The 25,095-nt window shown below is 44.0% G+C and overlaps 1 protein-coding gene across 1 annotated transcript; it reads left to right on the top strand.

Annotated features, from left to right (window-relative positions):
* The first annotated feature begins 343 nt into the window (after positions 1 to 343).
* Positions 344 to 20,554, top strand: LOC115309907 (hypodermin-A). The gene is made up of 8 exons (XM_040213560.3): positions 344 to 436; positions 1,469 to 1,537; positions 2,798 to 2,868; positions 6,860 to 6,939; positions 9,189 to 9,246; positions 10,036 to 10,222; positions 11,910 to 12,025; positions 20,300 to 20,554. Exons 1-8 carry the CDS (start codon positions 382 to 384, stop codon positions 20,465 to 20,467), a joined length of 804 nt encoding a protein of 267 aa, XP_040069494.3. The 5' UTR covers positions 344 to 381; the 3' UTR covers positions 20,468 to 20,554.
* Positions 20,555 to 25,095: the final 4,541 nt, after the last annotated feature.

The raw sequence follows: 25,095 nt of genomic DNA, 5'->3' as shown, positions 1-25,095 counted from the left end.
GTCAACATACTGGACGAGCGCCAGACATACGCAAGCGAAAAACGCTGCAAAAAATGGCTTGAGAAAAAAAAAAAAAAAGATGACTCACCGAATGACTATTTTCCGACAAAGTTCAGAATGTTTTTGTAAAAAAAAAAAAAAAAAAAAAAATAACGCTTTGCAGTACGGAGGCAAAGGCAGTAGGCTTAAAATATGGATATCGACTTGCACCCCAAGCTGGAGACATGCAAGACTTATCTACTTCGTTTCCTGCGTGCTACTTTATTAGTTGCTGATGCGAAATAAAACTGCCTGGATAAAACTACATTTTCGGAATATATATATATATAAGTATGGTGGAGCGCGAAGTCATATCATTGTTCCTTCCTGCCAAGGTTCGACATGATGGCGCAAGTTTTTGTTGCTAAGTTGTATGTCATAAGCATATTAATGAAAAGTAAGTTGCAAATCTACGTTCACCTCGCCAAACGTATACCTGAACGTATCAAACAGCCTTAAGTATAGGTTGGCATCTCGGAGCTTATACTTTGATCAAAGACTTTGCCCTATTTTTTTCCGATTACTGTGCAGATATAAACAGGGTGCGTCTAAAACTACAGTAATGATTTCATCGCAAGAATAAACCATGTATCGACGAACGCTCGGTCTCCGCCAAAATGTAGCGCCAGCGATATTAACCAGATGGTAGTGTTTCAACACTAAGCGTTACCGTATTAAACAGTTTGAGGTGATTTTCTGAAAATTAATATGGGAAAATCAGATCCGTTCCCGTTGATTCTCAATAACTGGCGCCATAGAGGTCCACGTATTTGAGAGTTATTTCAACCGCCATTTTCCCAGTAAAAAACAAAAATTTTAACTTTTTAATAAGATAACAGTTATTGCTGAAACTTTGACATCTTTTTTGACCGCTAGCGTTATATTTGTGCAAAAAATGAGCGTTCAGCGATGCAAAATTAATTTTTTTCCTGTAAAAAAAAAAGCATAAAAAAAACTTGTAATGTGTTTTTTTTTTTTTTTTGTTTTTTACATTTTGTACGTGATGCCGAACTGCTTATAATTTAGGTTCGGTTGGGGTTCGAGTTCAGTAATTCTGTATTTGCCTCTGGTTTGGCTTTCCCGTTCAGTCATGCATGTGAAATATCGGTTTGGTATGCTAGTTCCACAAGGCGCAAGCTCGTTCAAATTGGTTCATTACTCTACTTTAAACCGTGGCCGTTTAAACAAAAAGAAAATTTATTAGTTCCAGTAAAAAAAAAAAAAAAAAAAAAAAACTTCCATTTTGGCTTTGATATGTTTCCGGTTCGGTTAAAATGAATCGTTTTTATTCGGTTTTTGGTTCGAGTTCCGGCTCGTTCCGACAGCCTAGCTTAGGCTTCGCCCTCCAAAAAGCGATATTGCTATCAAGGTTCGCGGGACGAAAGCAAACTATCGTAGACGGGAAACATGTTAACTATTTCTCTTTTAGCTGCTAGGCTTGGCCAAACTGCCTCAACCCCGGAAATACGGGCAGCACAAGAGAACGACGCGCAGCCAAGTAAGTTGTCAGTACAGTTACCATTTACTAGAGAGGGAAAGTGCTACACTGCCCAGATTAGAATGTCACCGAGGAACAGAACACCACAGTCGCATAGTCCACTTGCTTTTAAAATCAATTTAATTTCATTGAATTCAGGAAACGAAACTTTCTTTCTACTTTCATAGCTGTAATCGGATAGCTCTCCGTCATTCAATGGCCTTCTCAGTGCCCGGAAACCCCATGCCGGCTCTCTTTTCATTGTTGAAATTACGGATGACGCTGCCAAATTTCATTCAAGGCAGCATTCGCATATTTCTGCTTTTTAGAGTAACATGCGAAGGCTTACACGCAATTCGAGCTTCCTTAAACGCTGTCATGAGATTAAAATGTCCAACCTTCTAATCGCTTAATTAAGTGTGCGATAAAGCTCGTGTAAAAAAAAAAAAAAGTTACAGCTCAATGTTTTAGAGTAAGCTTGCGAATATATATATTTTTATAAACTACGTTGTTTGATTTTTGCTATTATGTCAGGTCGTCTTAAAAATCTGAGGTTAAACATAAATCTAGGATGACTACAGCGGACCTAATGCCGTAAAACATAAAGGAAAAAGCGGCTCCCGCACATGTAAATTTCAAACTTTTAACAAATGTGCATTAAGGTAGTCAATTTTCTTGTGAAATTGAAAGGCGTAGTTCTTTTTGCGTTTTTTTTTTGTATAAAAAATGGGACGAAACGAACTTACCAAAGTCAACGGCGGACGTGCTCGCAGTCGAACGAATTAGTGATGAATGTGACTTGCGGCGCCATCTTGGGATAGGGGTCAGCGAGCAGACGACGCACTCTGGTGTCTGCTCGCTGCGCCAAACGCCACACTCGTGTTCAATCTGTTCATTCGTGCTCAAATTCGGTTGGACATGTAGAAACTCCAGCGATAAGGACTCGCCATTAAGAAGGTGTTGGTAGAAACCAACATCTCTATTTCCTTATTCGCGGTCGTAATTATTCGAGTGTTGAGAGCTCACGTTTCGGTGTGTATGCAAGTTTTTATAATTTTCCTCCCGGCATCGAGATGCCCCAGATCAGCCAATGGTAAACTTTGATTTCCTTGATTTCCTAGTTCATTATTACGCAGAATACGGCTCATTGGCAACACTCACTGCATGTGCGCACAGTAAACACTGCATTTGCCCTAAAAGATGCAGGGAGAGAGTCGTTTTGCTTGAAAAATTTAAATGCTATCCGCATGTATCACGGTAAATGGCTTTTATTTTTTTAAGGTACATTGCAACCCCCTGAAGGAAGGGTGTATAACGGCCGGGATGCCCAGCCGGGAGAGTTCCCGTGGATGGTATGTTTGGCAAATTCGATGCCATTATCACTGGTTTTCGAGTCAGCTAAAATAATACACTTTAATAAAAACAAAGAGCTAAAATTACATGGTGGCACAATTTAGGTATTTTTGAGCCCCCAACGCGTGCGAATTCAAGAGTGGAAAAAGTTCACGATCTTTTTGAACATCGAAATAGTTTAGTTACATTTATGCTATGTTCTCAGCGTCACGTCTCGGATTTTTAAGGAAGCCAAGAGGTCGACAGTTGTATACGAAATCATTAAACTGTGTTGAAGAGATGCACCATTAGAAGAGAAATCTTCTATCACCATTTACTTTGGACAAAACCGCGATTCGCAGCAGATGTTGTGTGTCATCAACTGTTTCACGGTCGGTTGCAAAACATCACCCTGAAGGGTCCCGAATGTCATACGTGATCAGCGGAAGAAAAAATATAAAATTATCGTCCGTTCGTTGTGCCGAGCGGTTCCAGCGAATCCTCCGAGCGGTATCGTTTGATATAAAGCACTCGGTATTTCAGAGCGACAAGTTTATGAGAAATCGCTCGTGCACTGTCCTCATGCCTAACAGTTTAGGTTAATATGTCACGCGAAAATGCCATTGAAGGAAAAGGAGGATGCCTGAGTTTTCGCAATGCACACGCCATTGACAGCGCAACGCAATGCCGAGCCCAAGTTCGTCTGCTTCTCGCCCAGAGGCTGCACTGACGTCAGAACGCCGAGCTCTGATTGGCTCTGAAGGAGGGATAGACCCAGACTTGTACGTAATCCGTTACAAGTAACGAAATTACTTGTAATCCCTTACTTTTATGAGTAATTTAGTAACGGAATAATTACATATTTTCTAGAGTAAGTTTAAAGTAATTCCCTTACATTTTTTACCAAACGGATTTCTTGTAATCCGTTACTTTTTTTTTCAGAACCGCCCCCCCCCCTTCCCCCCTTTCTAAATTAGTTTTTTTTTCTTTTTGGTAGAGTCCAGCGCAGTGACACTGTCACACGAATTGACCAGCGCCCAAAGGGAGGCTTGGCACTCTTCAGTTCCGCAAAGCCTGTTTTTGCAACACCAAGCCCCTGTTTTTTTTGTTTTTTTTTTAGACCTTAGCAACAATGTTAAAAGAAAAACATTTCTACAAAGAAAAAATGGGGGAAGGGCAAGTTATATCCGCTTTTTTTAGTCCCTTTGTTTTTTCTTTGCGATCGAAGGCGGGGAGAGAAGGACACCAAGTGATTGTGTGCCTCTTCGTGAACCTCGAGGCAGTAAGTCCACAGAAAATAATTAACAATGTCCTTCTCGGTTATAGTGACTACGACCATTTTCATAATGTCACAACACGAGACAACGCTCGGTCTACCCTAAAATCCACTAAAAAAGATGTGATAATATGTGAAGGTGTTATTGCCACAAGCACCCTCGTTCGTTGCTGCACACTTATCATCTTCTCTTAGAAAACAGGATTTTGTTTTCTGCATCTTTCACATTATTAGACCCTGTTTTAAAAGCTACCTACTTTTGTGTAGTCCAACTTCTATGGTTGGACCACTTTATTTGTGAATTCTAGCCAGGTTGTCTGCATCTCAGTCACTCTTTTTGTGAGTCAGCTTTTTGCGAGCACTTGGAAAATGGTAATAGTCTTCCTTTCTTCTTCCTGTTTTTCCCCAGCAGGACGCACCTTATCTCAAGCAGATATTTTCACAAATAAAACATGATGGTGGCTGACGTAGACTTGATATTCTGGGCTTGGGGAGAGAGTGAAACTCGTGAGTGGGGCCATAGCGCGGCTTACTTAGTACTTTGCCCTTCGCTGCCCGCGGCATCAGCGGACGTCTATCTGGAGAACACTGGAGAAAACTGCAGTCGGTTCGTGCGCCGTGCGTTTTTGAACGGCACCAAGAAAGGAACACACGGCAAACGTGCGTTTACATTTCCTTGTTTTAACCGAAGTTCTAATTAATTGTTGATATGAGTGTCCTTATTTTTCTTTTATTACTTATATTTGTATACTGAAAACTTTTTTTTTATTCACCAACGTCTCAACCGAGGCTCGAACTGTTCAGACCCAAAGGAACAAGAATATCGAGCCAAACCTTATTTATTATTTAATTATCACCTTACTGTTAGAACTATGTTTTGAAATGTCTGTCAAAAAATGTCGGTATAGTAAGATGGACATAAATCAATTCTTATTCTACTCTTGGAAAAATGTATAATGACTTCCGCAGCTTCGCAATTTCGACAATGGAGAAGTTTAGTATATCGGTCTGATGGCTCCGACAACGACATCCGATACTTCGCCGCCGTCTTTGCGCATGCATCATATCGTTATCGGGTACCGTTATCGCGGGTATCGGAGGTATCGGAACGATCTAGTAAGTCTCTCGAATAGCAAGCAACGGCTGCAACTACGAAGATTTGCTTTACATTCGAGGTAAATGGTACTTCCATTGCTTCGGTGAAAAAGCTCAATGCAGAGCATGAAGCATTCGTGAGGAACAATGTGGCACTCCCATCCAGCGCCTCAGTTCAAATGGTGTTCAGCGTAACAGCCGACATATTGAGTAAGAAATAACGCAAAATGTCTGACGAGACTTTCGAGAGCCAGTGTTGCTCAAAATACTCAAGCTCATTAAATGGAACAGGTTGCAACAATAAGAACTTGAATGACCCTCTTGCCTTTATTTCCTACTTGAGTATTTCCTAAAATAATGTTAAAAGTAACGCCACGAAAGTAACGGATTACTTTTTGGAGTAATGGTCAGTTACTTTTATGGGAGGGTAATTGTAATTGTAATAAATTACAATTTAGCCTTGAGTAATTGTAATTGTAATTCCTTAGTATTTTTCAGTAACGTGTACAAGTCTGGATAGACCTCAAAGCTAGCGGCCTTGAGGTCTACCCACTATCCTTCCAATCGGAGCCAATCCCAGCTTGGCGTGCTGACGCCACCGCACCTGCTCAAGAAGCAGGCGAACTTGGGCTCGGCATTGGCCCTTTTCAAAAGTGAGCTGCATCTTGTAGCCGCTGCTCCAATCAACCGAGTTCGCCATTGTTTGTGCCGGTACTCTGAGCATATGTTGGACAGGAAAGTTGCGTCACTGTTCGGCGAGGACTCGGATCCAATTGCACTCTTTTGGCCTAAACAAATGGCGATCTGCAATGTTGCTGGGTGGACTTTTGAAAAGGGTCTTGGTATGGAGCTGATGCATAACAAACTGGGTGGCGTTGGCCACCAGGCCTATCACCCATTTTGTTTTACGAGGGAAACTAACCGAGTCAATATTTTGTAATCGGCAAAAAAGAAAAAAAAATAGATCTAAATGACATAAAAATGACATGTGAAACTTTTTTTTTTTATTTTTATGAATGAACCATTGCATTAAGATAAGGTCGTTATCTGATCTACTCACTTCTTTTTGTTAGGGCAAGGCGGCTGGTTGAAGTAATTAATTTTTGAGTTACGCCAATTGCCGCGTACAAAGCTTGTTTTCTTGCACGATATTTCAAAATAATTACGATAAATTAATTTTTCCTCAATTACAAAACATAACAGAACGAAAAAAAAAACGAAGGCCCAGTAGAACATACAGATCGACAATCAACTGTATCTTCTATTGGTCCATCTTTTTTTTTTTGATGGATTGCCAACTTGATTAGATTTGTACGCTTCTACAGTTCCTTCTCGATTAGCGTGCCTTTTGTTTTCTCGATTTCGCTCCCTTGACGTGAGAGAATCATATATTTAAGTTAGTGCGGTTGATAAATATTTACGCGAAGAACCCCCCCCCCCCCCCCCCCCCCCCCCAGGAAACTTAAATAAAGGTTTGTTTAATTTGATTACGACATGCTTCACCCGTGCGAAGTTTTTCTTAAGATATTTTGTCAACGACTTGAATTTGGGAGAATACGCAGTTAATCAGCGTGGAGAACGCTGTTGTGATGCGTCTGAATTGCAACTGCATGGCTCGTTAACGAGTAGGTTTATTTCAGGTGAGGATATCGACGGTTGGCTGTGGGGGAGCCATAATTACGAAGAATCATGTCCTCACGGCGGCTCATTGCTTTGACTAGTAAGGTCACATCTTTATGCCTATTACATATCAAATCGCGCAAGCAAAAAGGCTCGAATTTTTAATGTTGCTGAAAAAATATATGTTATGGCGTTGTCTCTAAAAACGCAATCGCCAGAAACCGCAAGTTGGTCGGATTTCTTTGTTCTCGACTTACGATTTTTAAAAGAGGCCACGGCGGAAAGCGGTGTTTTACACATCATTCGTGGGTCGGATGTCTCGCTCGATCTCCCGCCGTGGATTTTTAGTTCACATTATATTAACTTTTTTCAAGCACTCTGTGAGCAAAGTTAAAAGGCTCTAGTGCCATGAGATAATTTTAGGCGCTTTTCTTTTTTTCTATAAAATGTCAAAAACGCTTTCTCGGTTAATTGTTGATGAGTTTTGACAATTAAATACTGGCGATCTACTTGGGTTATATCGACATATGTTATGTCTATGGAGAGCCCAAAACACGCTCTTCATATATATTATAAATTAATTCAGCTATATAAAATGTCATTTGCGGTACGTTTACGTTAATCATCTGCTAAAACCAAAAAGTAGCAATTTTGAAATCGATTTTCTCAGAAACCCATTTTTTAAATTTTTTGTTCCAATGCAGATATGATAGTTGTCTACTCAAAAAGCAACTGGAGAAAGTGTGTTTTTAGTTCGTATGTTCTCATAAACAGTGGGGCTATTACTCGAGTAAATACGGTAAGAAAGCATTCCGAAAAAACGTTCATCGGAACCGCACCCGAAAAACAAAAAGTTCAGCGGGCCGAAGAAACACACACACGAAATAACAAAAAAATCTTAACTGACCGACGCCGAGTCTCGCCCCACGTCACTGAAGCCTGGCAGGATAACGGGGTCCAGATAATGCTCGAATCTATTCGTCACTCTGTTTCGCACAGCCACGACGGCTGTGCGGAACAGAGTGAAGAATAGATTCGAGCACCGATGCGGCGAGAAGGTAACTGAGGCGTAGCATGCTTCGAGCTCCATATCGGGAGAGAAGCTTTCGAGGTAGTTACTGCAGTTACTGAAACTTCCTCTTTCCCGTCGTGTTTTTCGGAGGAACACGTTAACCGGCGCTAACTTTTCATCTCAGGAAACGACCACTCTTCACAAACGGGTATAGTTAACAAGGAGAGTGACGTCATGTGGAATAACGTAACAGCGCACAACTAGAGAAGCGCTCGCAAACTCAGACACACCAAAAAATGTACACTCACTCGGCGTTGACTCACAACTCTTGCATTTGTATTGTCCTTCTTCTTCTATACAAAAAGACCCACCTCCTCTTTTTTTATGCCCTAGGAAAGAGATGACGACCTCAAAGGCAAATTACAAAAATTAGCACCCAATCAAATTTTGGAATTATTTAGAAATAAGTATTACAAATTAAAAAGTAAAGGAAAATAAGGAATCCTCACTGCTGGTGCCTAGGAGAACTTTTGGTTAAATACTCCAGCTCCCTTAGTGAGAGAGATAAAGAAGGCCTGCTGACACACTTGTCACTGTGTCCTTCGATGCTTGCTGCCTCGATAATCTCCCTGATTAGCTGATTGGGGCTCCTTCCCAGCACAGTGCAGTCACTCAAACGAGCCGAACACCCACAGTCCCTAGAGTGCACTCCCAAATGTCCAGAGTTGGTGATGAAGGGCGTTACATGCCGATAATTTTTTAATATTATCAGGTCGTTTCACGATGCAGAAAAGCTCATCATAGTCTCAAAAGTTCCCGAGTGTGTACCGCACCACAATGCGCTCAGAATACTAATAATAGCATTCTATCAGTTCCACTATAGAGTCACTGAAACGAACGATGGGCGAGTGCCGAGCTTCTTGCCTGATAATGCAGTATCAGCCAATCAAAACTCGTAAAAAAACTAATCACCAAACAAGTCGCGTGATAATGATAGGCCACACCCTGCGCTTACTAGGACGATCGCTATCATGCTCCAATGGCCACGCAGGTTCAAAGGCGAAGCGGGTGCACTCCTTTATCTGCTGACAGCGTGAGTGCTGAAAAGCAATGCGGAAAGCAGATTCGTCTGATCCTTGCTCGGGAAAGGGGGAGGGGGGGGGGGGTGTTGCAGTGACGTCAGAACTACGCCGAGCTCTGATTGGCTTTGATTGAAAGGATAGCGGGGAGACCTCAACGCTAGATGGCTTGGGGTTTTCTGAGTCGTCAGTGAACATAGTAACTATTCAGGCAGGCCTGAGGCGGATTTAATGACGTAACTTATTTTTTTTTTACAGTTACTTGGCGGGACCCATTGAAGTGATAGCAGGTTTACTCTGTCCAAAGAAACACACGGTACGGTCATTTTCAACATAAGAACAACCAGCGTCGTTAAGTGTTTTTTTTTTTTTTTTTTTGTATTGATGCTTACTTGCCAAAGTACTTACCAGCGACGAGTCACCGATGTCGTGTTCGAAGGCAAATGTGTATCAAAATAACAGGTCTGAGGCTCTTGACTTCCTTTTTTCGTTAAATCTAATATCAGGCAGTAATACGGTCGTATGCCAATGTATACTTAACTATAGAGAGGCAAAGAGAAAGATAGAAAAAAGAGTTCGAGAAATTGTTAATTTTTTGACGAGACAAAAGTGATTTAATGTGAACAATGCTGTACATTGGAAGTTAGAAGACAAAGAGCGTGATAGTTTTTGTCAAAAATTTAAAATGCATTTAAAATGCACGTTATTGTTTTGTACATACTAAAATAAAATGTTAAAAAACGTCATTCACGGGCCGTTCAATCAAGAATATCAATAGATCGGCTCGTGGTACCGGTATACCAATCTCAAACGTTCAAGGCCATCTAAAATACAGAGAATAAGTGACGTTTGTATACAGTGTTTTCGTTTTAGACTTTTAACTTCTAAGTCTAATATTTACGTAGAGGAGCTCATGTTCTAATTAGACACGTGAGAGGAGTTCTTTGAAAATGCGCTCTAGTATTCGATTGGGCAATTTTAAGGACGCCTTTTTTTGTTGATGTATATATGATTATAAGGGTGGCGTGCTATTGTTGTTACAAAGAATTAAAAGAACCAAAACAATATAAAACAATAAAAGCTAATACAAATCCCCATTATGCAGGTCAGTCACATTCAGCGTCACGAGTTTTACGTAATAGGCTCAGTGGACACAAACTACGACCTCGCGATCCTAAAGGTAGACCCAGAGTTTCAGTTCACGAAAGAAGTGTATCCAGTGAAAATTCCAGTCCAAGAAGTGGAAGTTCGTGGGACCGTCGCCGTGTCTGGGTTTGGAAACACACACGCAGGTGGGTGTCGACTTTCGAGATACCCGCTTCACTCGTTGCAGATGGGCAGACTTTCAGAGTTCGAGAAACAATTCTACGGTGTCCCAAACCTGTACGATTTGGAAAGGTGAACGCAGGTCTTTCTTGATGGCGAAACAAAGTCGACGAGGTATTTACGCAATAAATCAACAGTGAGCGCAATATAATACAAAAGTTAATTGCTCGATGGGCTTTGTAACCTTAGAAACAGACCGTGCAAAGGACGAGCAAACAATTTGTGAGGAAATAATATGGTGCTATTGAGCGACAGATATAGAGGAAGTATGTTTCATTTAAGCGCTAACTCAGACCCGGCTTTTTCAGTGCTCTTACAATACCAATGGTAAGGCTCTTAGGCTGCCTTTATTCAGATATCTAATGATTAATTTTTATCGGATCTGGGCTGTAAAATTGAATAATCTTAAAGAACGTGTAAGGCGAAAATTGTTCTAGAGCGGTGCTCTTAGGCACTCGTTGCCGTGTTTCGCAATGTCGGCGTCGCCGTCGGCGCAACCGCGCTCGTTGCATTATGTGACGTCACAGACCTATACGCCTATTCAATTCCCCGCCAAATTTAGTGAAGAAGGTAAATTGGTGTGTAGGTCTGTGACGCAGAGGAAGGCGCGGTGTCACGCGTCAACGAGCGTCTACACTTCGTCTCACTTCAGCATGGACTAACTGCGAAGGCTGTGCAAGCGCGAGCGAGCAGCCTTGACTGCCTCGACCAGAGCACTCGCTGCACGAGCGCTCGTGCAGCCGTAGCTCGCGCTTTTAGCATGCGCGGCTAGCAGTAAGTTGAGACGTAAAAATAACAGACAGTCGGCGCAGAAGTGGCTATAAATGAAACCGAAACTACGGCTGGAGATGTGTTGGAGAGGGAGCCAGTTCAAAGAGAGGGAAAATAAAGAGAAGGAAGGAGAGAGAGAGGAAAAGAAAGAGAGATACTGAACATGAGTTATGAGGAATTACTTTGCTATTTGTTAAGAGAACACATTGTACTCCACTCATTTGCACTAGGCAACGCGCCTAGAGTGCCAAATCTTTCATAGCGGAGAGGAAACGCCTAGTCTGACGAACGATGAACATCGCGCTGTACACTGACTCGCTGTCGTATTTTTGCGTTGAATCGAGAGAGCAGGCTGCTGCTGACGCACCATTTGACTCAAGAAAAGAGCAGAAAGGCCGTCCCCGCTGTCTCAATGGGTTTCTTTGCTACGACGATAGATGGCGGCAGCCACCCCTCATAATTCGAATTGGAGTACTCGGAGGCTGCGCGCCTCCAGCCGTTCCAACTACATAAAAGCTGTCAACGCCAAGACCCTTCGAGTTTTGCAGAGTAGATGTATTATCTAGTAAAGCACTTGGTTAGAGCAATATATCATATGCGAGTCAGTAGAACTATAAAACTCGATGCAGAGGTTTATGGGAGGACAACATCATCAACACCGCTACGCACGCCGTAACACCAGAACCATTATGTGCTTTTATACTGAATTGTTTTTGAAGTCAAACAATTATATGTTCAGATATGAACGTGATCGGTATTGTCTGTTGAATCCGAGAGATTGATGTCATGGCTTCCTAAATGAAACTTTGGATATCACCGCAGTTTTCAGTTTATTGAATTTCAATGCAAAGAGCTTTTTTCAATATTTATGCTCTTTTTTAGAACCGGGACCCGTGAAAAGTCTGCAAACAACGATACTTACCGTGGTTCCAAGCGATCGGTGTGGGTACCCTCCCAACATCATATGCACCGAGGTAGATGAGACGGGAGTATGTCCTGTGAGTACATGCATATATTGATGTTAATATACGTGAAAAATTAAGGATTTTTAAATAACATTAGTTAAGTCAAGTGAAACATGTTATGCCTCTACTCAGTAAAGTGAGAAGCTATGCAAACTGCGAAGCGTGAATCGGTCTTTAGTGAAGACGGGGTGTGCGAATAAGTACCAAGTTTACTGTTGTTTTATGTTAGTCATATATAAATAACGCCATGTGCTGTAAAAAGACATATAGCACTTGAAGATTGTTCAGCCGCTTTCTTGTAGGGTTTTTTCGCTACTGCTTCACAGACGTGCGGGCACCCTAGTGGCACAGAACTGCCAACCATGTTGTCTGCACATTAAGAATTGACTGGCATTAGGTGCGTGTGTAGTCAGACGAAAAAAAAACAAAAAACGTTGGCGAATATAGAAAAACAATTGTCGAAACCTGTTTTATTAGACCGTATATCCTAAGCGTCGGTGATTGTTTCAAACTCAATGTATATCAATTTTATCAAACCCGAAAGAAAATGCAAGTAACATTAGAACATATCTACGTTTATCTAAACTGCCAGACAGTATGCCGCTATCTTGTAAAATAACGAAAATAATTTAAAAAAAAAAACGCTGCGACTGGGGGTTGTTTTGCTGAAACAGAGTTTGATTTTATGTTCTGTCTATATCCAACCGACAAAGACGTGCGGCCGGAAACGAATATTGGAGTACGTAGAACGACATAATCAGGGATGTAAATGATATCGTAGCTTCGTCGTTCCTCAACTCGGCCCGAAGGGACGTGATTTGAGAAAACACCGAAAATGCACCCGCTTAAATGTAACCATGCGCCATAGAAATCGCATTCAATGCGCCCTCTATCAATTTTGACTTGGCATCGACTACCCAAGGACACGCGTACAGCATAGCACATTGCGCTCTGGAACCTATGGGGAATTACAAGCCTCGATAATTCCTTAACAAAAATAACTGCAAAACACAATTTTGCTTTCCATTGCATCAACATAAGCTTAGGCGCATACTTCTACAAATTACAAAAAAAAAAAAAAACGCAAGTAATTTACATTTACACGAGCCTAAATTTTAACAATTCGCAGTTGCAATTACCCTTCTATAAAAGTAAGTGACCGTTACCATAAAAAGTAATCCGTTACTTTCGCGGCGTTCCTTTCTGTCTTACTGTCTTAGTGTAAGACACAAAGCACAAGAGTGTTATGGCATAGCCTCCTCTATACGGAGAAAGCCTGGCGCGTCGCGTGGAAAGACGGCCGCCGTAAATGGGAAAGGAGGGGCGGAGAAACGGGAGCGGAGAGATCCTTGACTGCTAGCGCCACAAAAGAGCGAGCGGCCAAACGCAGAAACAATCTTTTTTTTTCTCTCTCTCTTTTCTTGTCGCTATCGTGGAGAGGAGAAACTCAACGTGTCCACCCTTTCCTGTTTCTCCCTGCGCCCTTTCGAATCGCCGCGCCCGTTTCTCCCGGAGTACGAAAACGACGGTGACGAAAACACAAAAACAAGCGTGGTTCGGGGAGCGGCCGCTCATGACCCAAGCGCTCGCTGTCTAGGTCTGCCCTTTCTGCTCTGCGCTACCATATTGGTCACCGTTCGGCGCGCTCCTCCTCTCCTTTTTCCTGCGGCCGCGCGCTCTATGGCTCCGTCGTCGATGTGCCAGGCTTTCTCCGTATAGAGGAGGCTATGGTTATGGAAGCGTTTATTGTTGCCACCAGCCACACTTTTGTGACCCTGAGCAACTGCTGGCCCTTCAAAGTCTCGTCGGACGTCTTGCCTCGGTTCTAAGTGAAGATGTCGTCCGCCGCGCTTATTTGAGAAAATGAACCTTTTTCAGAGAAGAGTTCCGCGCACGCGCGAGCGCCCGATGCCAAGCGCCGGAAGTCGGCACGAGAAATCGAGGAAATTCGGAAGGAGGCTGTGGATCAGCGAGTAGAACACGGAATCGCAGCATTAATATAATTGTGCGACACAAAAAAGAAAAAAGAGAGTGCAGGGAAAGAAAAACACGACGTTTGAGTGGACGCCACGGATGCCCTTCTTTAAAGTCGGGTTGGTCGCGCGTCCAGTCAAGAACTCCGTAAGGAAAAAGCACCTAGAATAGCGGCTGTACCTTTAATCGCCGTAGTCGTAAGCTGTGCAACCTGTGCTTCACCGAAATCACCAGTTAATCACGTTTTCACCGCCATCTTCCAATAGAGTTCGGTCAATCCCCCCTCCCGCGGCCGCGCCCATGGTCACCCATCTATTGAGAATCCGCCAGATTGAGCAAAAGTTTCCTAATTTGTGGTGGGCCGTCCTTCAACAGAACCGGGCGTCGGCGTCCCCCGTCTCCCGCCGTTGCCGGGGACGTAGGACACCATCGTTCGGCTCATTTCGACCCCTGCGGCCCGATTTCGGTCCAAAACAGGTCCAAAAGCCCTCTCCCCCGCCGGGAACGCCGCCCGGCTTTATCACCGGGATGGGGGAAAAACGGCTGCGTGAATGCGCTTTTGATTGCCACCTGCCACACCCGTCCACCGTCGTCGCCATCGATGCTCGCTGCTCGCTAGGTTATAGCGAGTTCATTTCACGGCACTCGTGTGCACGCGCGCCCACTCGCAGCGTGGAGCGAATCCGTTTCGGTCGGCACTCCACGAGTGGTTGAGCGCTCCGAGTACGTTTCAGCGGCGGAAACGCGTGCATGCACTCGCTGCACCGAGAAAATCCAGCGTGCGCCAAAATGCAATCCCGTCATGCCTCGCTCTGGCGAGGAGCGAAAGCAGACGACGAGGGTTCGTCTGCTACGAGGTGTCGTTCGTACAGCGGAACCGTAAAGAAAAAAAGTAGATTTTCTGATAGAAATCGTGTCCCTCGGGCTTCGGAATCAAACGCGAGCTTGAATTGTGAGCGTCTCCTATTTCATGAAGGAAGCAATTGACAACTCGTGCTTTATTCGCAAGTTTTTAGTCGCATCATTGACGTACAGACGCTGAAATATACAGGTGTGTAAAGGAATGCTCAGAACAAACGGACCAGTGGCCCGCGAAATCTCTATCAACATCCGTGTGCGGGTGAAAAATTGACCATTTGTGGACAAAGCTAGCCGAGGAGAAACCTGCGACTGCCCAATAAGCATCCGAGAAAGCTAAACATAGTGACTTTACCCGAGGCTTGGGCAACATCATTATGTTTAACATTTACCTCCATCAGCTTACTTGCCCCGTCGTATTTTGTTTGAGTTTTAATCAGGCTAGTTTTAAGCCATACCGTAGTTTAGCTTACGCCATCTGTAAATATCTCTATGACAGCCAAGTTGCTTGAAGTCATCGCATATATAAACTACACTATAAACGTTGGCAGCGAATTCACTCTCGCATTCCCACCCATCACGTAGAACAGAAAGGCGCTAGTTTCGGTCTGAAGTCGGTACTCTTTCTACAGCAAAGATGGCGACAGCACCAGTCTTCTGCACTCGGTGAATTTGGCAAGTTTGTTTGAGGCCAGTTCTCCATGTGACACTCCGCGAGTGTGATGCAGTATGGGAGAGAACTCGAACGGTGCCAGTGCGTGTGAAACGCACTGGCACCATTTTATGCTGTGCTATCCTGTGTACACTGTTGTGTTTATGGTTTTCAAATGGTTGTTTACGGTTCGCAACTTTTCATTATTCTGCCTTCGTGTGTGCCACGCTGAGTGATGTGCGGGGGGGGGGGGGGGGGAGGGGAGAGGAGGGGAGGGGAGGGGGTCGACGCCTCGTCAGGCATTTAGTTGCCTTTTGCGACGCCCCCAAAACAACTGTCTGATGTATGTTGTCTGAATAAAACATTGAATTGAATTGAATTGAACTCGCTGTTACCTTGCTTTTTACGAATTCGCCCTGGTTCTCCCTATGAAGCTGATCACAAGGTATGAAAGTCCCAAGTGCGTAATTTCGCACTGCTCGCGTGACTCTCGTGCCGTTGCGCACGCGCCGCATCTCAGAGAGCGAAGACACTGATAGCGGAGCTCTCATTATCGATTGGTAGCGCAGGTCACTTCCTCGATTTTAGTTCGTGCGGACACCGCCTGGTGCCGTCGGTATGTGGAAAAGGTTTATTGAGAGAGTGAATTGACTGACTCAATTGAGGCACTCGCAAATACCTGACGAACTGCATTGCGTGCTTCTTTAAAAAAGTGGAATAGCTCTCTGGCCCTGGTGAAACCGCAAAGCTTGTAGGTAAACCCGGGGTTTGACACTGTTAGAATCGCAAAGCCATAAAAATTGTAATACAGATACTTAAACCTCGAATAAAATCACAGATAGTGAACATAATATATAAACCTATCTTAGCCGGCAAATATCGCCAAACGGTGCATGGTGCAGGCAAATAGCAAGACACGGTAATCAGATATAAACAATTAAATAAAATTTAAAATATGTTTTTACATTAATTTTTCATTAGTTCTCAAAACACGCAGTGCCTTGGTTGAGACGTCGTTGAATAAGAGTATGGAGCTTTTTGGATGTAGAAGCAGAAAATAAAAAATCAGAAGATTCCTCAAAAAACAAAACTATAATGTAAATTAAAACGGAAATGTAGGCGCGGGTACGCCGTGCCACCGTTTCTTGATGCCGTCCCAAAATGCATGTAGCACAGGTCGTCTGTACTAGAGTTCAGTGTTCTTCAACTAAAGGCCAGATGAGGCAACAGCAGCGTCCCCTTACAGGGACAGCAGTAATTCTAATTTCGTGAAATACGAGCTATATAAGAGGCTTAACGTTTAGAAGCCGATCATCCAGGAGCTGGAGTGCGCGATTTTGACACCGCGGTACCACCCTCGCTGAAACTTGCCATATATTAGCGACGACGTGTCTTAATAGCGTAAAAAACAAAAAAAAAAAAAAAATAACAAAGAAGCGCACACACCTGACGCACGAAAAGAGTGACAGGAATGTAGGCAACCTGAATCTCTCAGAGGATTAGGTGAAAAGCAGCAAAAAAATCAAATTAACATTCGTATACCCAAAGACGATAAGAGTTCTATATCTTTCGAGCACCATGAAAGCTAATTTGAGGTCACATTTCTTCCAGTCGATTTCTGAGTTGAACTTTATCCAGTGGGGAAAACGGAGCGTGCCTTCTTTTTGTGACATCATGCAAACTGTCGTGGTCGGCATTGTTCATTGTCTCGAGCTTTCGGAAAGCGCGCACTCGACGACCGTATCGTGTCCTCCCGGCATCCTCGAAAGCAAAGCAGTGAAGGGACAATAATGAAAGGCGCACATAGATCCGCTACGCCAACTCGCGTGCACTTCGGCTGTTTTTTTTTTTTTTTTTTTTTTGGAACAAAGTATTTTTACTTCGGGAGTTTGCTTAGTATTGTTTGCACCGAGAGTGTGATTCCCTCTTCGCCATGGGCGAGCAAGCTGGGCGAGCAAGCTGACAAGCTACAACTTGCAAACAACCGAGCCACGAAAAAAAAAAAAAAAAATAAATAAATAATGAGAGTTTTTGATGACGTCAAAACGTTTCCACATCTAAAAATGCCAGTCCTTGCGTTTTTTATGCGCAGGTGAGAGTGTGGATTCCGGTAAACTTACCCTGACAAAAAACAAAAGCAAAATCTTTTTTTAGAAACATTTTTTGTTGCTTTATATTCCTGCTTTTTCCCCGTAAATGAAAACGAAATGTAACAGATTACGGTCATTCCCTTACCTAAGTATGTAAGAAAATTTCTTTACAGTTACTTTGTAAAATTTATAATTATTCCCTTCCAACAAAACTGATAAATCTAAGGAATTACAAGTTATATCGTTAATAGTAACGGATTACTTACAAGTCTGTTTAAGCGTCATCAATTTTGGGTAACCTAGACAGAGGAAGTTTAATTATTCACTTAATCATAATCTTTTGGAACTATAACCTACGTTTTCGGTAAATACTGGATTATACGAACCGCTGAGACATCATACGCTATATTGTTACAAGTTAGAATTTCTACTCCAGGCGATGCAACCTAATTAATCGCTTATTTTTATTCCAACCTGTTAAGGTCATGCATCTAATGCTGAGGCCATAGTCCGTTACAGACAGGAAAATCTCCTTTAAAGTTTTATTACATGTAAACAAACTAAACTTACACAAGTACATTTAAAATTAGTCTAGCTAAATTTTGGGAATGATAATTTATCATCAAAGTCAACGTCCAAGCTCAAATTCAAAGTTGTTTATTTTTGGCACAAATGGGCGTTAGTGTAATACAAAATATATGCGGGCGGCGGTCCTAAGTTATTACGAAAAAACAGTAGTTGAAGCGACTCGGTTGTTATGACTTATGCGATTCAATAAAAAAAGAAGAAAAGTGGTTATCTAAATGTTCTAAAAATTAAAAAAAAGCATAAAAAATATTCAGCCTTTCCACTCTGGTGCAGAAGGAAGAGCAGTGAAGTTGTAGCTTTGTTCTCGGCGGTGGCTTTCCAGGCGAGCGATCTACTCTTCTTTCGCAAGGGAATCTGAAGCGCTCGACGCAGTGAAACTTTAGGCGATAGCGGCTTCGCGGCGGTTGCGGAACCATCGGCGCTGCTGCGCACATCGCCGCTCGTTCCGCTCCCGCTCTTCTCCCTCCGCAGAAAGGTTGCCGCCATCTATGAGCGACGGCGGCAACCAGTTGTCTGGTTGCCGCCGTCGCTCATAGATGGCGGTCGCTGTCCAGAGTTCGGTGTCATCATTTCTAATCCGGTGGACACGATCCTGGAGAAACTAGCCCCTAACAACTCCGCTGTTTAAAAAAAAAAAAAAGCATAGGTGGAGAAATGTGCATGTCTCTGAGTGTGCGCGTGTGTTTGTGTGTGTGTGCCATATTACTTACTTCTGTATTCACCATCAAGTTTGGTTGGTGCTTTATTTGCAAAAACATCAAAACGAATTTATGATGTATTACCTGTTTTATATAGTGCTTGCAACATGTAATATATCAGGCTCGGCGGACATTAGATGACCATAGCCTCCTCTATACTCACAAAGCCTGGCAGTTCGACGATGGAGCCATAGAGTGCCCGGCCGCAGATTTGGAGTGCGAAGATTTGGTAGCACAGAGCATCAAAGAGCCAGTTCTCGGGGAACCTGGACGTCAGCGCACAACTTTGGAGAGCGGCGAAGACCCGAAACACACTTGTTCTCTCGGGAGAAGTGTGTTTCGGCGTGTCGCAGCAGCGAATCGCCAGTCACGTGGCTCTCCTCTTGTCCATTGTCTGCCGCTCTACCTTTTCCATTTCGGCGGCCGCTTTTCGTATACAATCTGCCAGGCTTTGTCAGTATATAGGAGGCTATGGAGGAGTGTATGATTTTCATGGTAAGTTGACTATTTAAATAAAATCTGATAATTAACTCTTTAAGGCCTGTTTACACATGCAGCGGAGCGCCACAAGCGTAACGCTGACATCGTGCTCAGCGCATGCTGGCGGGAGCATTCACGAGCTTTGTAACGCACCGCCAAAACTGTTGCTCATGGCAGATGATCAGTAGCTGACGACACGTGAGAAGCGCTACATCAGCGCTTCGCTGCATGTGAGAACCGGCCTTTAATTATTGATTTTAGAGCTTCATGTTGCATTTAAAGTATTGACACCCATTACTAGTAGAGGCCAAATCACTTAAAATATAGCGATAATGAAATAGTTTTTTTTTAGATAATATTTAACAGATAGTCACATTCTTTTAAACTGATCAAAAAAATGAGTGCAAAAGGAGCGCATTAAGCCCGGCGTACAGTGATGCTTAAAATGACGACGTATAAGCCACGTCGTCAGTTATGTCGTCGGCGCACCCACCAAGGACACGCTGTCGAGATAGTGACGAAATTATCGAAACGACTACGTCACTCTTCCAAGCGTCATTGTGGGCAATGCTGGCGATATTCTTTATGTGCGAAATATTTGATTGGGGTTAAAAAAACGTGAGAATAGAACAATAATATATATGAAGAAACTGTTACATGCTCTCAAATCTTTTGACCGGCCTGGCCTCTAACAGTAAATGTCGTCAATACTGCCAGTGCAACATGACCCCTAAAACCAATAATCAAAAAGTTAATTATCGTATTTCAAACAATTAGAAGTCTTTTCAGGACGATCATCCCCTCACCTAATGTCCGCAGTGCTTGATAAATACAGGGTTTCTTTTAACGAAGCCGTCTGTAATAGATTCAAACACAATGTACATTGTTACGCTTTGCGTCACTGTTATCAGTGGGATCCAATGACAGCAGGAACTCAGACCCGTGTCCCGTTTACTTCTTCATGTAGGGGGATTCTGGAGGCCCAGTCGTCCAGCTCGGACCCCACGGGGTCGTCCTGGTGGGCATCATTAGCAAGGGCGGTTCTCTGTGCGGAAACTCTCCATTATTCAAGTATGACCTCCACGTTAACGTCGGTGCCCACGTCCCGTGGATCTTGCAGCACCTGATTCCGTAACAGCAGAAACACTGCAGACAAAACGCCCTATAGTTAAAAAAACAACACCCGAAACCATCGTGAATAAAACATTAAAAAAATATCGAATTCTTGTGTTTCAAAAACATCCGTCTCATTCCCTCAGGAAGAGACGATGCAGCTTTGCACGTACCCTTGAGGATGTTGCAACCTCAGCACACATATCATATCCGTCTTAGAGACCGACGACCAGTTCGCGCTCTCCACCTTCCCCTCGCTTCCTCCTCTCCCCCTTCTAATCTGTCCACCGTTTCCTGTTTCCTTCTCCCCCATGATGAGGAGGATCTTCTGCTTCGCAGGATCTCGAAAGTGGTCGTCGGCCTTTAAGCTCGCAACTTAAAAATAAATGTCTGTTTCAAACGTAAGAACTGTTTACTCTGCTTCACTTTTTAAGTCGAACCGTGGCTGACGTTAACGGTCTGTTGGAAGTCGAATCAAACAGCGCCCAAAGTGCACCGTCACAGCGTTCATCGCCTTTGTGCGTTTTCTATATCACCAACCAAACCAATCGTCCAAATAAAAAATAAAAAAAAGGCGCACGATCTCGGCGAAATATTCTGTGTGCCGCGATCGTACGTATTTTTTTCGGTGATGAACATAGTAGTCGCTAATGAACTAAGTTTGAACAAACGCACAAATCTGGTGATTGGTGAAACATTTTTTGGCACTGCTTCATTCGCTCTATCCTTCTGTAGCGTCTGCTGCTGTCGGACTTATAAGGCGAGTTCACACAGCCCCGTTTTCTTACGTTACGTTACGTTACTAAAGCTTACATATGCAAGACACCGGGACATCTTTGCTTGATATTAAGCGTGGCTACCAGTTCCGGGGAATTGCCTGGCGGCACGCGACATTAAAGACTGGAAAGTTTCGGTGACTCTTACTTAACGTAAGATAACGTAAGAATACGGCGCGGTTCGAACCAGTTTAATGTCAAACAGAGTATGTAAAGGAGGTCCCGTTTACAAGGTCCAAGAGAGGAATAACGTCTCTACGCAACTCTGCACAAACGCGTCATTCTTCTGACAACGCGGACAAAAAGAAGCAGTGAACAGCGCCTCTTTTTTCTTTTTTAATAAGAGCGTTTATCTTTAAAACTAGTTTCAATTCTTGAGGCATGGGTGTGCACTGAGTACTGGCGGAAAGTTGTTCCTTGTCAGCCAGGGCTCTCTTGCCTTTCTTACATTACAATAAACTGACATGACGAACCGTGTAAAAGTTGGTATTAGCCCCGAGAGCGAACACAAGCGTCGCTGCGGTCGCCGCGCCCTGATTGGTCGAGGTGTACCGTGACGTCAGGGGGCTGACTCCGCTCCTCGATCTCGCATCGGCTCGCTTCCCAGCACCGATTTCCTTGTTTTGACGTTGTGTGCCGCAAGCTCTTCGAGAAGCTGGACTTCGTTTAGCCGGTGTACAAGACGTTGAGTTAGGCCGATATTGACGTGCTTCCGTACATTTTATAAGCCTGCTTGACCCTTTTACCTTTAAAATGGGGTTACAAATCCCGAAAGCTATCGGCGGAGGCGACTCCGCCGATGAGCCTCCCCGTCTGTCCACACGACACAAAATCTTGCGAGCGGTCGGTGAAGCAGTGGCGCAAGTGTTTCAGACACTGGAATTTTGTTCCTTGCATGTTCATGATTTAGGACGACATTAGATCCCGCTTTTAAGGCAATTGAAGTGGCATTTATATCATGGGCCTTTGGGTGGTCGGCAAATTAGCTCGCGACCCTGACTCTGCGCTGCCACTCTGCATGCGCTGATTCGCAGATGTTTTAAAGGCCCTGCGTCTGATGATCTTTGAAGTGCTCCTGAAACAAGGTTATTTTACATAAATGTAGCTTCTTCGTGAATTAATTATATAGTTTATACGCGTATTCAGGCATATTTCTTAGAAGATTTACCATTACTGGAAATTAGTTTGTAAGGTAGCAGCAAAAACGGCCGAATTGACCCCAGTTGCCTGTATGATATGTATGGAACTGCACAAAATATGCAGAGCAATAGTGCCGTAATTTAGAATGTTTATAATTTTTTCTGACATTTTTTATTCCAGCCTTGGGTATTCGGAAAATACACCGTTTAGTCTGAATTGTCATTTCCAATTAAAAGAGGCACTGCTGCAGGTCCCCAAGAGCTTCCTCAGCCTCCAAACTTCCTACAGCTGGACTCTCTGACAACAGAGGAAAACAGGAGTAAAAGCAAGCATTCGAACGTCTTTCCAGTGGTAGATGCAGCACTAGTAGCCGAAAATGTGGAACCTGGAAGGGTGACAGTCTGCGTGAGAAAAGCTTCTGGTATTTTAGCTTCAGGACAGTTTGATTTAAGTAAAATCTACATTTTAGGGCTAAAGGGACTAATAACGAGCTAGACACCTTCGTTTACGTTTGTTATACATTACTTGAAGGTTGATATAAACAAGTCCACAGATACCACGTCCACTGAAATACTATCCGAATCCAGCAAAAGTCAAATGCGAGCAATGTATATAATAAATTTTCCGTGTTTTTTTTTTCATTTTGCCCCTGCACTTGGGTTGTCTTATTTGTGATTCTCTCCCCATGGCCGAGACTGTATTTAGCATGTCGCTCGAGCAGCATGCAGCTTTTCTGCTTTGGCTAACTTGTTTAAAAACAGAGATACAAAAGAAATAGTATACATAACCTGCCAATTCATTCAGATTATCAGCAGAATTTATTGTGCGAGACGTAAATCTATAGTGGTGCTCCTGCAATTGTGGCCATATTTCTTTACTTTCATATACCAGCTGTGATTCACGCGTTGCCTGCCCTGTCAACCCTGCTTAAAATGTTGGTTGAAGTTTCGCGTGTAGTTACAGGCCATACCTCAATAAAGACACATAGAAATTTGCACTTCCTACGAAAACACGCCAAAAAAGATTAAATAGAAACGAGCGCGCCGACAGCTAGCGTCGTCACATCCTCCACAGGGCGAGCGGGGCGAGTCAGGGAAAAATTCTCTCCTCGCCGTGACCTCAGTCAGTCAGTCAGTCAGTCAGTCAGTCAGATGGACCAAAACCCTTTTAAAACAGGGCGGGCGCTCCTAGGAGGAGTGCCTCTGGTACCGTAAATAAAATAAAAAAAAATAGTCACTTCTGATGTGCACTGTTGAGGTCGTTGAGGTTGTTCAGGCGTTCCGCTCTAGGCAGGGGGTTTCGCGGTGCGGCAAAGTCGCTCCCACGCCACTAGGCGGCGTTTTGTTGCGTCCGTCGAATGCGTGCGGTTTTTACGGTCACCGTCGTCACCGCTGCCCTCTTCGGCCTCTTCTCCGTAGCCAAGGGCCTGTTCTACACCGCACTGCAACGCGCTTTGCCCTTTCTGGTCGATGCCACTGCATTGTCCCAAGATGTGTTCGACAGTCTCCTCGTCGCCGCCACAGAGCCCGCAGTTTGGGTCTTCTCCATAGAGCTCAAATCTGCGTCTCTGGGTCAGTAGGGAGCCCGTTCGAGCCTGGAACAGCAGCGCGCTGGCTCGGTCTCCCCGGTAGTGTGGATAGGGTGCTGGTTCCTTCTTGTGTTTCCTGCACAGTTGGAGGCTCTGTTTCTTCTGCATTGTCCTTCTCCAGTCCTCTATTCCGGCCCGTGTCACCTCTGTCCGTGTTGTCCTCGCCCACTCCCGTTCCGTCGTCGCCAGATGCCTTGTTGTGCCCCCACCGTACTTAGAATCTATGGTCTTTATTCTCTTCATCCAGCCTGTCTTGGACCCCTGATATCGGATGTGGTAGTACATCCTTCTGGCGTAGCTCTCCTGGGGAAGGAACTTTAGTCTGCCCATGTATGCAAGCTTCGACCTGGCCTCTCGTATCTCGTGGGTGGACCATCCCATTTCCCCGGTTACCGCTGCGTTTGCTGTGCAGCTGCTCCCCCCCAGCAGCCATCTCCCCAGTTCGTATTGTTGTCGATCCAGACACTTCACCACTGTCTCGCTGTATGTAAGTGCGTCATTCGCGTAAGTCACTGCTGGGACTGCTAGGGATTTCCACAGTACCCTCCCAACCGAGTACTTATTGTACGAGTGCCTGGCGAGATGCCCACCACCCCATTCAATTTGTTCGACTTTTTAATTACGTTTTCTTCCTGTTCGGTCAGGTACTCCTTGCTGTGCGTTATTGTTACACCAAGGTATTTGTAGGCTGTTGTTTTCTGTACCTTTTGATTTTGTAGGTAAAAGGTGGTGTCCAAATTCACGTTGAAGCCCATCCACTGAGTTTTTCCTGCATTAATTTTAAGGTTGTCCCTCGCTGCCACCCTTGTGCAGATGTCCATCATGTGCTGCATGTCGGTTGATGACTCTGTGATGAGCAGCACATCGTCCGCGAAGGCCAGGCATGGGATGCGCGTGTATTCCTCCTCTCAGTCCTTGGTCTTAGTGCTCAAGCGCAACCCTGCCCCTTCCTCTTCCAGCTGTTTGAGAAGGTCGTTTATGTACACATTAAATAGTGTTGGCGATAGGGGACACCCCTGTCTCAGTCCAATACTTATTGGTACTGGTTTTGATTTGTAGTTTTCCAATGTGTAAGAGGCCTCGCAACCCCTGTAGAAGCTCTTCAGGAGTTCGACACTTTCCTCCTCGAGTCCGCTTTTCTCCATC

This window comes from Ixodes scapularis, unplaced genomic scaffold (genome assembly GCF_016920785.2).
Source record: "Ixodes scapularis isolate PalLabHiFi unplaced genomic scaffold, ASM1692078v2 PGA_scaffold0__279_contigs__length_252992795, whole genome shotgun sequence".
NCBI lineage: Eukaryota > Metazoa > Arthropoda > Arachnida > Ixodida > Ixodidae > Ixodes > Ixodes scapularis.
This window is presented reverse-complemented; position numbering and strand designations above follow the sequence as displayed.

What these genes read in the sequence shown, in the direction of transcription:
- LOC115309907 (XM_040213560.3), top strand. Translation starts at nt 382, where the DNA reads ATGATGGCGCAAGTTTTTGTTGCTAAGTTGTATGTCATAAGCATATTA. An exon ending in CATAAGCATATTAATGAAAA is followed by an intron (nt 437 to 1,468) that starts GTAAGTTGCAAA and finishes TTTCTCTTTTAG; the next exon opens with CTGCTAGGCTTGGCCAAACT. An exon ending in ATGAGACGGGAGTATGTCCT is followed by an intron (nt 12,026 to 20,299) that starts GTGAGTACATGC and finishes TTCTTCATGTAG; the next exon opens with GGGGATTCTGGAGGCCCAGT.